Source organism: Hakea prostrata, chromosome 7 (assembly GCF_041222555.1).
Source record: "Hakea prostrata isolate BN-2017 chromosome 7, UWA_Hpros_2, whole genome shotgun sequence".
NCBI lineage: Eukaryota > Viridiplantae > Streptophyta > Magnoliopsida > Proteales > Proteaceae > Hakea > Hakea prostrata.
The window spans coordinates 10,738,336-10,749,088 of NC_142606.1; the positions used below are offsets into that span (position 1 = coordinate 10,738,336).

A 10,753-nucleotide genomic window follows, 5' to 3' on the forward strand; every position below is an offset into this window, starting at 1 on the left:
AATTAATTGGTTTTTCATGTCTTAATCATGTATGAAATTCTTAAATGTAATGTCCCAATTAATCAACAACTAATACGTGGAAGATAAGAAGAAAATTTCATCAACCCATCACATCATATTGCAAATTAAATGAACTTATAGCTGGAGAAACAAAGAACATGGTTAAGTAGATCTCTGGCGTTTCTTTGTCCACTAGTTTAGAGCAAAGCATCCATATCAACAATACCTAATTACAAAGAGTCCATTCTTGACTAGGAGAGATAACCATCTGTAGTCTCCACACATTATTCTTATATAAGGTCTCTTTTTTCATATGATTAAAGCCATTATGGAGGTGAAATCTGAAGCATTCTTATTATTGACGTTGGCATGACAAGAGTAGCTAACTAGACACACATTAATTTCCTCCTTCAAGCCAATGCCTTTTCTTAAGTAGTCTTTGAAGGTGAATGCTGTGTTTCCCATTTTTCTCTACTAACGTGGTGGAGGCCCTCATGGTGGAAACAAATGCAACTTTGTCCTTGACAACTAGAGACGTCCAACCATTGTTGTCCATAATTGAATCCTTCCACCAAAAACAAAAAACAGAAGAGGACAGAACCCTTTAACCCTAACCATCAAACTAAGAAAATCATGAAGTGTTCTCCATTGATGAATTGAAAAATACAGATCCCATGATTCCAATCTTTACATTTTCACAAGTTATCATGCATGGCTGCTTATTTCTTGCCATTATGAACACATAATTAATAACAACAAATCTTAAAACAATCAAATTAACTAATATCACTGTATCTGAACCCAAATACCTTCACTGGGTATATCTTGATGAACCACAAACAGAAGATAATATCCTCGAGGAGCAATCACAGCTGAACTTGGTGCCATCACTGTTACGTCATGTATAGAGTTCGTCACTGCTCTCACATGTTTTCCACCCAACTCCAACAACCTCTGATTCATGGAGAACGAGTGTGTTGTGAATGTTGGAGACACCATTGTCACCTTTACCCCATTCTCGTTCACCGCACTGGGCAGAGAAAACCGTACTACCAATTGCTGCCCATATTTCAATTTGGTCTGTGATGCCGGAGAAACGATATTTGGCCGGAATCTCGAACCCACATAATCCGGCGAGAAAGCTTCGAGGCTCAACTCCGTCGGATAAAGAACGCCGGTGAAGTTGTAAAAAGCATGAGGATTGCTTCCTCCGACGAGAACTCTGCCGTCGCGTAGTAAAATTGCAGTGGAATGGTAGACACGAGGAATGGAAGATGGGTTCTGGACTTGAAACCGTTTTCCGGATGGGTTATCGGGTCGGTATATAACCGGGTGGAGAACCGGATCTCGGCCCAGCTCCCACCCGGCAGTTCCTCTTGCGGCACCATTTATAATCAAGACATGGCCGTTGGGGAGTAAAATCATGTCTCCCATCAATCTTGCCATTGGCATTGTTTCCATTGCCCAACGTGGATTCGGGTCAGTAATTCGGATCCTCCCACACGTCGCTAAGCCTCCGATAAATTTCCCCGAAATGGATCCAGCGAATGCCCCGCGTGGAGCTCCACCGCATACCACGACATCAGCCGACACAGATGGGTTGTGTATGTTCTTCAATGGCAGTAAAACCGAAGAGCCTGTGCTCGGGTAGTTTCGAGGTTGGCCATCGGGCATTGCTGGAAATTTCTTCACTACGATGTTCTTGTTGTAATCGAACAAGATTGCTCGATTGTTGGCGTACATGAACAAGTTGCCATCGACATTAAGGTAAACAAATGGGTAGAGATTGTTCTCTTCCGGGTCTGAGGTTTGTTGAAGAAATGGCAAAGAGAATACCTTGTTGGTGGATCCGGATTTCGGGTAGAATTCGTAATTGAACTGTTTTCGGCCACCAATGATGATGACCCGACCGTCCGGTAAAATCTGATTGGTGGAGTACCAACGTGGAACCCGAAGTCCGAACCCGGTTTCTCCCCAGTCACAACCATCACACGGGCGGAAAACCCTGACCACACGCTCACCATCATTGAATCCACCGGTTTGAATAAGGTGGCCGTCAGCAGAAAGAGCACCGGAAGAACACCATGTATTTGTTTGGACAAAAAGGGGCCTGATGGAATTTGTAAGGACATTATACTCAGCCGAATGAGCAGTGCAGTCACGTTTGAGTAAAAGGTCATTTGGGTCATCTCGACATTTTCCTCTGGGTAACCCGAGTTTGGAAGCGCCGAAATCGGTTCGGTCGTAGATGATGACACGGTCGTTGTTGAGCAGCTGCATATGCATCGCTGAGATCCCAATGCTTTGCTTCAGCAGAGCCCATTGGCCACCACCTGCTTCTGACACTCTTGTCACAAAGAAGAAGACAAAGAAGAAGCAGAAAAAATTGGCTTTTGCTGCCATTGAGGCTTTACTTGCCTCTTTGGCTTCTGGGCTTTGTGGAAGTGGCTGAGAAGAATAATAATGGCTTGAAGAGGGTGAGAAGGGTGTTCTGCTCTTTAAATCCTGTGAGAAGGGTAGGTTTTGAAGTTATAAACTCGTGCAAGAAAACGAAAGTGGGGTCTTGTCAGTGTTGATTAGTTAGTCTAGACAAAGAGAGGGAGAGAGAGAGAGAGAAAGAGAGAGAGAGAAACCCAGTGGCTGAGAAGCTGGAAGCTAGTAAGTGTCGTGAAAGAGCTTTCTTTCTCTTCTCACTATTGTATTGTTTAAAAAGAGAATAACACAAAGACGAATTCAATTTACAGACTGCAAAGATGGTGACAGAGTCACACACAGCCAATTATATTGAGTATCCAGGCTTCATATATGCTACAGATTGGAAGAAAAGAAGAACCAGAAATATATTCTCACAAAAAGATTGAGCAGAAACTAGCAGTCACCGTCTCTCCCTTGTGGCACTTTGATGAAAAGAAGAATTAGTTAGGCTGGCGGGACCATTCCCTTCAATTATAGGAGTACGTAGAGGTTTTTCTGGGCAATGAGATGGTTTTCTAAGCAATTCAAAAGAGAAACTTCATTTTCTGGATGTAGATAATCTTGTCAGATCAGTCGGTGCATTCTGCATTTGTGTTTATCCTAATGTGACTTAATTTGGTGAATGAGTGATAGATTAACCAGCTTAGTATGAGATAGACTTGATTCAACCTGTTCCAACAAATTATTTACTTGTGTTCCATTGTTTTTACATCATTTGAGGTTCATGGGTTTTTTTCACAGAAACTTGAGCATTGAGAAAGAAGAGAGATATATAGATCTACCCTCATTGGCTTAGAGACCCTTTTTTTTGGCTATCATTGATTATAATAAATAAAGTATTAATGGAATTTATTCCGGTATCTTCTCCTGGCTAATTAATCAATTAAAAGCTTACTTCAGCAAAGAGGAAAAATGTCTGGTTCCTATTCTTTGGCTGCTCTTGATAATTGTAGTTAAAAGCAGAAGCTACACCAGTCGTTAACATTGCTGAGTCCATGCTCAACTGTAAAGATACAACCATGTCCCACACTGCTCACCCAAGTGGTTCAATGTTAGCATCACCCACTTGTGTGTGGGGTTCTATAGATCACCAGCACATAACATATTCTTAATGAGAATGGTTACTTCTAACTTCTTCTCATGAAAAGCTAGCTAGCTAACTACATTCAAATGCCTCTTTGAGGATTCCTTTCTCCATTCAATGTTGTTCTTCTAAAAGAAAATTTTGTTAGTTTTGATAGGAGAACCTTGTGTTAAGATGTTTTCCTACATTATGTGAATAATTAAGTCGTCTAGTTTTGGTTGACGTTTCATTCAATGTTTTTCTTCTAAAAGAAAATTTTGTTAGTTTTGATGGGAAGATGTTTTCTTACGTTATGTGAATAATTGAATCATCTAGTTTTGGTTGACGTTTCAAGGAAGGAAACCAGTCGTTTCTATCCGAAAATAAAATTTTCTTTTCCAACATGCATAGTGAAAGTTTAGCCATCTAGGGTTTTAATTAGTAAGTTTCCAAATATGAAGAAAACTTAATCTGGTATTTGTCACTACACATGCCTAACAATGATAAATTTTTATAAAAAGAACCAAAAAAAGGAAGGATTCACAAACATGTGATATGTTCGTGTTTGATCATGTTTCAATGGAGCTCATCTCCCTTAGTTCACAATATTAGATAGTTTACTATGAGTTTTGATTCCTATTCTTGCCCTTGTTTACCCCTAGAGTGGAGATCAACGGTTTAGCTAACTCTCGTATGCATGGAAGACACGTTATTCCATTTCCGGCCACCTCATGGATTTACATATTTATAAGGAATGATGCACGATTCAGCCGTTAACCGATTGTATTATATTCTCTTTGATTCTTAACTAGAACGTCAAAACTGAAAAATGAAGTTAGATCATCTGTAAATTTTCATGCAACATACATGCATATAAGTACTACCTATGTATGTTTTTTTCCCCTCCTTCTAAAAGATTAGAGTAGGTAATCCTAATAATGCATGAAAGATTTGCTTTTCCAAAAAGACTGAGATTCTTTTGAAATTTTCAGAAAATTTGTAATAAATTATATCATTGAATTCATGCATCTAGGAAAATGATAGTAACACTTGGTATTCATATCAAAGGTGCTTAGGAAAAGTATGAAAAGTGATATAGAAACGAAAATATTACTATACAATAATGAGCAATTAAGTATCTCTGCTTTTACTTTTTTGAATTCATTAATGGCTGGTGGGTCTTGGTAGGTACTTCATATTTATGTGAACCATTGTACATTCAGATAAGTCCATAACTCATATGTATCATATTAAATTCTAATTATTTAAAAGCTAGTAAGAATCTTACACATTGTCATTGACCTTTCAATGAATGAAGATTTCCTATCAAATTTTTAGGGTAAATAACATTTAACCATTTTTGACCATCAAATTTTCTTTCAATATGGTGGAAAGTGAAATAGACAAACAAATTTTTTTTTTTAAAAAATTTCATAACGTTTTTATGATGAACGAGTTAGGTAAGAGTTACAAAAAACTTTTCAAAGTCAAATTCAATGGGTATGCGCAGCTTCAAAGTTTCTGAGGGCGATTTTAATTTTTTATTTTGGGTACATGGAACGGGGTCACGAAATCCAAAAGCAAAAAAAACAAAAAAACAAAAAAACAACGAAGCTGACTTAGCCAGCAAATCAGCCTGAAGGATCATCTCCAACTTTGGGCGATTTTAATTTATTATATTATATTATTTATCCAACATAAGTAATTTTCAAAATGATCATCAATGTTAAAAAATATTAAAAAAAATTTATTACCATATACGGATATCTTTGGGGATGGGAAATCTATTACTACTATCAAATATCCAAACTTATAATTGTTTCCCGATTTAAATAATTTGTCAAATAATTCAGCAAATATCCTTTTAGAGACATTTATGCCACGAAAATCATTACGTGACATTCTAACCACTTTATGATTGGACAATCGCGATTACTTGACAAACGAAGAAGCTCAAATCACTGTCTATTTAATTATTTGTAATGCATATAATTAATCTTTAATTTGATTATATATGAGAAGAATAAACAGAAGAACTGAGAATATAGTACCTTGAGTGAACAGAAAGCTAGAAAATATTAGGGAATGGTCCTTCCCTACTTATCCACAAGAATTTATTTTTGATTATGAGAGATAGAAAGGTGTCAACTAAAAACATGTGCCATGGGAATAAGAGGACCATCTTTATAAAAGAAGCCAAAACGTGATTATGATGCAACAAATAGTGGACCTTTTTTGACAACCAACGAAGCACAATAAATGGTCGATTGCTTATGTCTTTATTTTGACACATCTAGCTTCTTGTATAAACAATATAAACATTAATGTTTTTCAGAATCTCAATCTGCAACTATGGTTTACCACCTTCGCTTATAGATCATCAATAGCTCTAAAGAATACTTGGACTACAATAGATGCATGTATCTCAACTGTGTAATTGTTCTTTTGAGTAATATAGTATTTATTTCTATTAATACAAAAAAAAAACGTTATTATCATGGAAAGAGAAATAGAAACAAGTATAATTCATCCAAAATAAGAATAGAAACAAAATATGATTTATCAATTTATTAGTTTATCACATAATATGTGGGGTTCACATAGCCACCAGAAGTATCCAATTAGAAGAGACGTTTCATAAACAACTGATGGAAATTATTATGGATTTCGTTATCGATGATGGTCCAACCATTTCAAACCGGGGAATCCATGTTGATCATTGTTGTAAATATGTTTAAAACTTTATGTCTATTATTTTATATTTTTATATAAATATATGTTTTAATCATGTCTTTTATCCTATGGTTTATATAACTGAATCGTTAGTCCCGCATCAGACTGAGAGAAGTTGATTATCTCCTTTATATATAGTAAGGAACTATGTAATATTACTTTGGGGTTAAGGATCGAACCTGTGCGACTTGAATCAAGTCTAAACCCTATTGTGACTTGGGTCATAGAGTGATGTTGAAGCAAATAGAGTTGATAATGGTTTGAACCCAGCTTCTTTGTCTTAGCTTCTTTGTCTTTCTTGAGTTGAGTTCAAATAGAATTTGGGACCAAACTTGGCGTTCAAGGCAAGATTGAGATACATTGTTAGGGTTAAGGTCGCTTCAGGGTTAAGCCTACAACTAGAGCCGGCATTATTTGGCTCGGTAAGATCTTACCTTCTTGTAAGTTACTACTAGAATTGTGCATTGTTTTACGGTTTCATTGTAAAAGTTAGGGTCATGGTCAGTGCCAAGGTTAGGGTAAATGTTAAACTAGATGTGGATTTCAAAACCCAAAATGGAAAAGAAGGGAAAAAAGAGAGAACGTTATGGATGAAAAACAAAGGGGGCAAGGCAAGCCTTCATTGCAGTATGATGGAGAGTCTAAAACAAAAAGAATTTTAATGAACTACTAGTTTAGTGTTTCTGTTATTTTGAACTAATCAAGGGTAAAATCAACAGTGTGGTTGATCCTTTTACAAGACTACAAAAATGCCCTTTCACAGAAATTGAATTCAGCAACTTGTTCCTGAGAATGCATTAGCTTTTCCAAGGATGGCTATGTGTACTTTCACAATGCATGTGTCTTTCACCAGAAAACCCATTTCTGGGTTGTTGAATTCACTAAGTGGTATGAACCTCTCAAAACCCCAAGACCTGTTTGAGTCATTAAACCATTGACTACCTGCAATCAACCACCATATCCCATGAAACTGTTAGTTCATATCTACATATACGTAGAGAGAGAGAGAGAGAGAGAGAGAGAGAGAGATTCAGAGATGCTTACCTTTATGAACACAGTTTCTCCCATGTAGTTGGTCTATAATTTGTAAGTAGCATTCAGAAAACACTTGAGAACCAGAAATTTGGTCCCTGGGAGTAACCAAACTTAAGTACAGAGAAATACTATTGCCCTTTCCAGCACCTTTTCCTTCTTTGAAGAGACTAATTCTCCTGCAATCGACAATAGCACTGTTACTTTCTTGTAACCTCACACATCTCTTGGATCATGCAATTACAGAGAAAGAGTTATAAGTCAAGTAAATATGAATACATACCATCTGTAGTCCTCCACAATGAAATCCTCGTATGAAGAATGCTGATCTGTTCCTAGCAGTGAAAGTCTTGGAATCTTCCAAGTGTATGTGAACCTATCAACTTTCCTTTTCATCAACATAGACTCGCATCTGCTTGTTCGTCTATCTTCAAAGACATCAAACACCTCTACTCCAAACACGCACTGATCACCAACTAAGTACCCATTAGAACGTTTCATCAAATTACCTAGCGAAATGAATCGGGCAAAACCCCATTCTTTCTTGATGTCATTGAAGCGTTTCCCATCTGTTGGATTTTGAAGATAAAAAATATGATCAGAATAAGAAACAATCGATTATGAAGTGAATGAAATACCTTCAGAGCCTTAAGAACAATATGAACTCTTTAAAAAAGTTTGATTTAGTCACCTTCAGCCGTCCGATACTTGCCAGTGTTGTGATCAAACACAGAGAACCGGAAGCTGGCCTGAACCTCCCAACCGGTTCCTAATGAACCGGAATCCGCCATAACCAAGTATATGGAAATATGACCTCCTCCATTCTCATCTGAGTTCCCTCTTGGGTAGATGCACAATTGCCTGCATGCAACCGTAGAAAAGTCAACTATCTATGTTTGGTTGAAAGGAAAACGTTGTACTTGGTTTCCCATGAATTCCCTTGGAAAACTGCCCTGTGGTAGAATGAAAGTGCTTATGTATAACTAAGCTTACCATTTGTAGCCGCAGGCAGAAAAGATGGCTGAATTACATCTCTGGGCGAGTTCAGAAAATGCTTGAATCTTCAAGATACAATGCGCAGGGGGAGTATATCTAGTTAATAATTTTGGTGCTCCTTCAAAATTCAAACAGAAACATTAATCAACATTAATCCAAGATTAATTACCACATAAAATCTCTGAAACCCTAGTTGGTGAATGGTGATCCATGTTGTATAATCCAGATTTCATAGCTTCGATTAAAGCACCAATGTAATGAACATCTAAACTGCAAACAAGGACATTAATCAGCATTAACCCAATTCTCTAACCCATGAAACCCACAGAAGACCCATGTTGGTATAATCCAGATTTCATAGCTTCGATTAAAGTAAATAACGCAATAAACCTTTAAAATGAAAACACAGACATTAATAAACTTTAACCCAATTCACTCAAACTATGAAACTCGCATAAAATCTCTCGTTGTGCTAGTTGAAGGATGGTGACCCGTGTTGCATAATCCAGATTTCATGGCCTATGTCTAATGTAGTAATGCAATAAACAGGTTCAGAAGCGAGAAGGAGATTGGAAAGAGTAGAAACCTTTACGTGGTGAGAAAACAGAACCATTAAGTTTGGACTTGCAGAGAAGAGGTTGGTATGTTGACGAAGATGAAGAAGAAACCTTCTTCTGTTTGCTACGCTTTTCCATTGTTAGCATTCTCATTAGCAGATGCTCTGCTCTCCTCTGCTGCTTTCACTTCAGCGTAAATAGAAAGAAAAATTCCAAGTTTGAGCTTCGAGAAGGGTTCTTAAATTGGTAACTTCTTCAAATTGTGAGTAGAAACCCAGTTCTGAGATTCGGAAGGATCTCCAAGAATGGAAGGCGCGGGCTTCGATCCAATTTTTGAACTGGCAACGGTTTAAAATCAAGAAACTTACTATTTCTAAAAGATACTTTGAGATTGAGTTCAGATTTTATTCAAGATTTTCTGTTAAAAGACTCTGATGCGGCACCTTAGGATCATAGACACAACCTTGGGCCCCAAATTCCGATAGATGTCCATTTACGTATGACACGTGCTTATTGTTTGCTACATGGGCCCTAGTGTAAGCCCAAAAAGGTCCAAACGATTAATATGTGACCAAGCCCATAGAAAACAAGGCCAACAGTGATGGGTTAAGTATCTATAGGGATATGGGCCGATCCAATTTCTAAATGAAACACTGTTGGCCCAAATGGTCTATACCCCTGAGCCCGGATAAATACGAGACATTTAAGTCGTACAAGTAAAGAGATCTATTCATTCATAAGAAAGAGAGGAGAAAACGCGAATAGTGATTCGATTGATAATGAAGAAAGAGAATTTTTTGTTAAGTTCTCCACATTAACAACAGAAGAAAAAAAAAAAGGATGAATCAAATTCTATTGAGTCTGATTCATAATGATAATTTATCAAAGAATGACTTTGGTTATCAAATGATTGAGCAATCGGGATTCGTTTACTTACTATACTTAGTTGATATTCATAATAAGTATTTAATGAATTATGAGTTCAATAGATCCTGTTTATCGAACAAATGGATATTCTTTGCTCGTTATCATGAGGTTAGCTAGTTATATGAACATTTATTCATTATTTATTCAATATAATTATAATGATATGAGAAAGGAAATTATCCCTGTGATGGTGATTATGTCACTAGAGACTATACTATTTTTCATTCAAATTAAGGGGTTGTTGTTCTGTCATTCTCAAATGTTAAATATAATCTAATACTGTATAACCACAGTTAATTATAACTTTGAAATTGGTTAAATTAATGTTCAGCAGTGCAGTCTATGGTCATGATTAAAACTTGTGGTTGAGACGAAATTAAGTTCAACTGTCAATGATGGGTTAGTCAAGTGGTTAAAGACCTGCCCTCCCACAAGAAGGTCCTGGGTTTGCACCCACTCAAGTGCCATATTAGTAATTTAGTTTCCACTCCATAATAGAAACCCAGTTCTAAGATTCCGAATCTCCAAGAATGGAAGGCTCGGGCTTCTTTCCAACTTTTGAAATAGCAACGGTCTGAAAAATACTAATTGAGATTAACTTCAGATTCTATTCAAGATTCTCTGTTAAAAAGAAAGATACCGCACCTTTGGATCACGTGGGCCCTGTCTCTTCAAATTCCGATAGATGTTCATTTACGCATGAAACGAGGTTTCATGTGCCAATTGAGGAGTAGTAGGATGGTTAGGAACCTGCTTCTCATTGGAGAAGTCTTGGGTTCAACTCTTACCGGCGGCATATGTAATATCCCTACCCCTATATATAAAAAGCGCCTTTGTACCAAAAAAAAAAAAAGGTTTCATGTTTGCCACATGGACCCAGTACAAGCCCAAAAAAGTGAATCCGGATCTTCTCCCCGTCGGGCTCCCCCATTGCTTCCTTGACCACAAACATCAGTGGGTCCCACTGGTG

At 37.2% G+C, this 10,753-nt stretch overlaps 1 protein-coding gene and 1 pseudogene across 1 annotated transcript; both read right to left on the reverse strand.

Moving 5' to 3' along the window:
• Positions 1 to 351: 351 nt before the first annotated feature.
• Positions 352 to 2,638, reverse strand: LOC149009690 (aldehyde oxidase GLOX1 pseudogene; annotated as a pseudogene).
• Positions 2,639 to 6,966: 4,328 nt separating this feature from the next.
• LOC149009691 (ubiquitin C-terminal hydrolase 12-like) lies at positions 6,967 to 7,898 on the reverse strand. Its single transcript, XM_089160448.1, has 3 exons — positions 7,587 to 7,898; positions 7,316 to 7,482; positions 6,967 to 7,213 (listed from the first exon to the last, which is right to left on the reverse strand). The coding sequence occupies exons 1-3, from the start codon at positions 7,802 to 7,804 to the stop codon at positions 7,044 to 7,046; spliced, it is 555 nt and encodes a 184-aa protein (XP_089016574.1). The 5' UTR covers positions 7,805 to 7,898; the 3' UTR covers positions 6,967 to 7,043.
• Between the last annotated feature and the right edge of the window lie 2,855 nt (positions 7,899 to 10,753).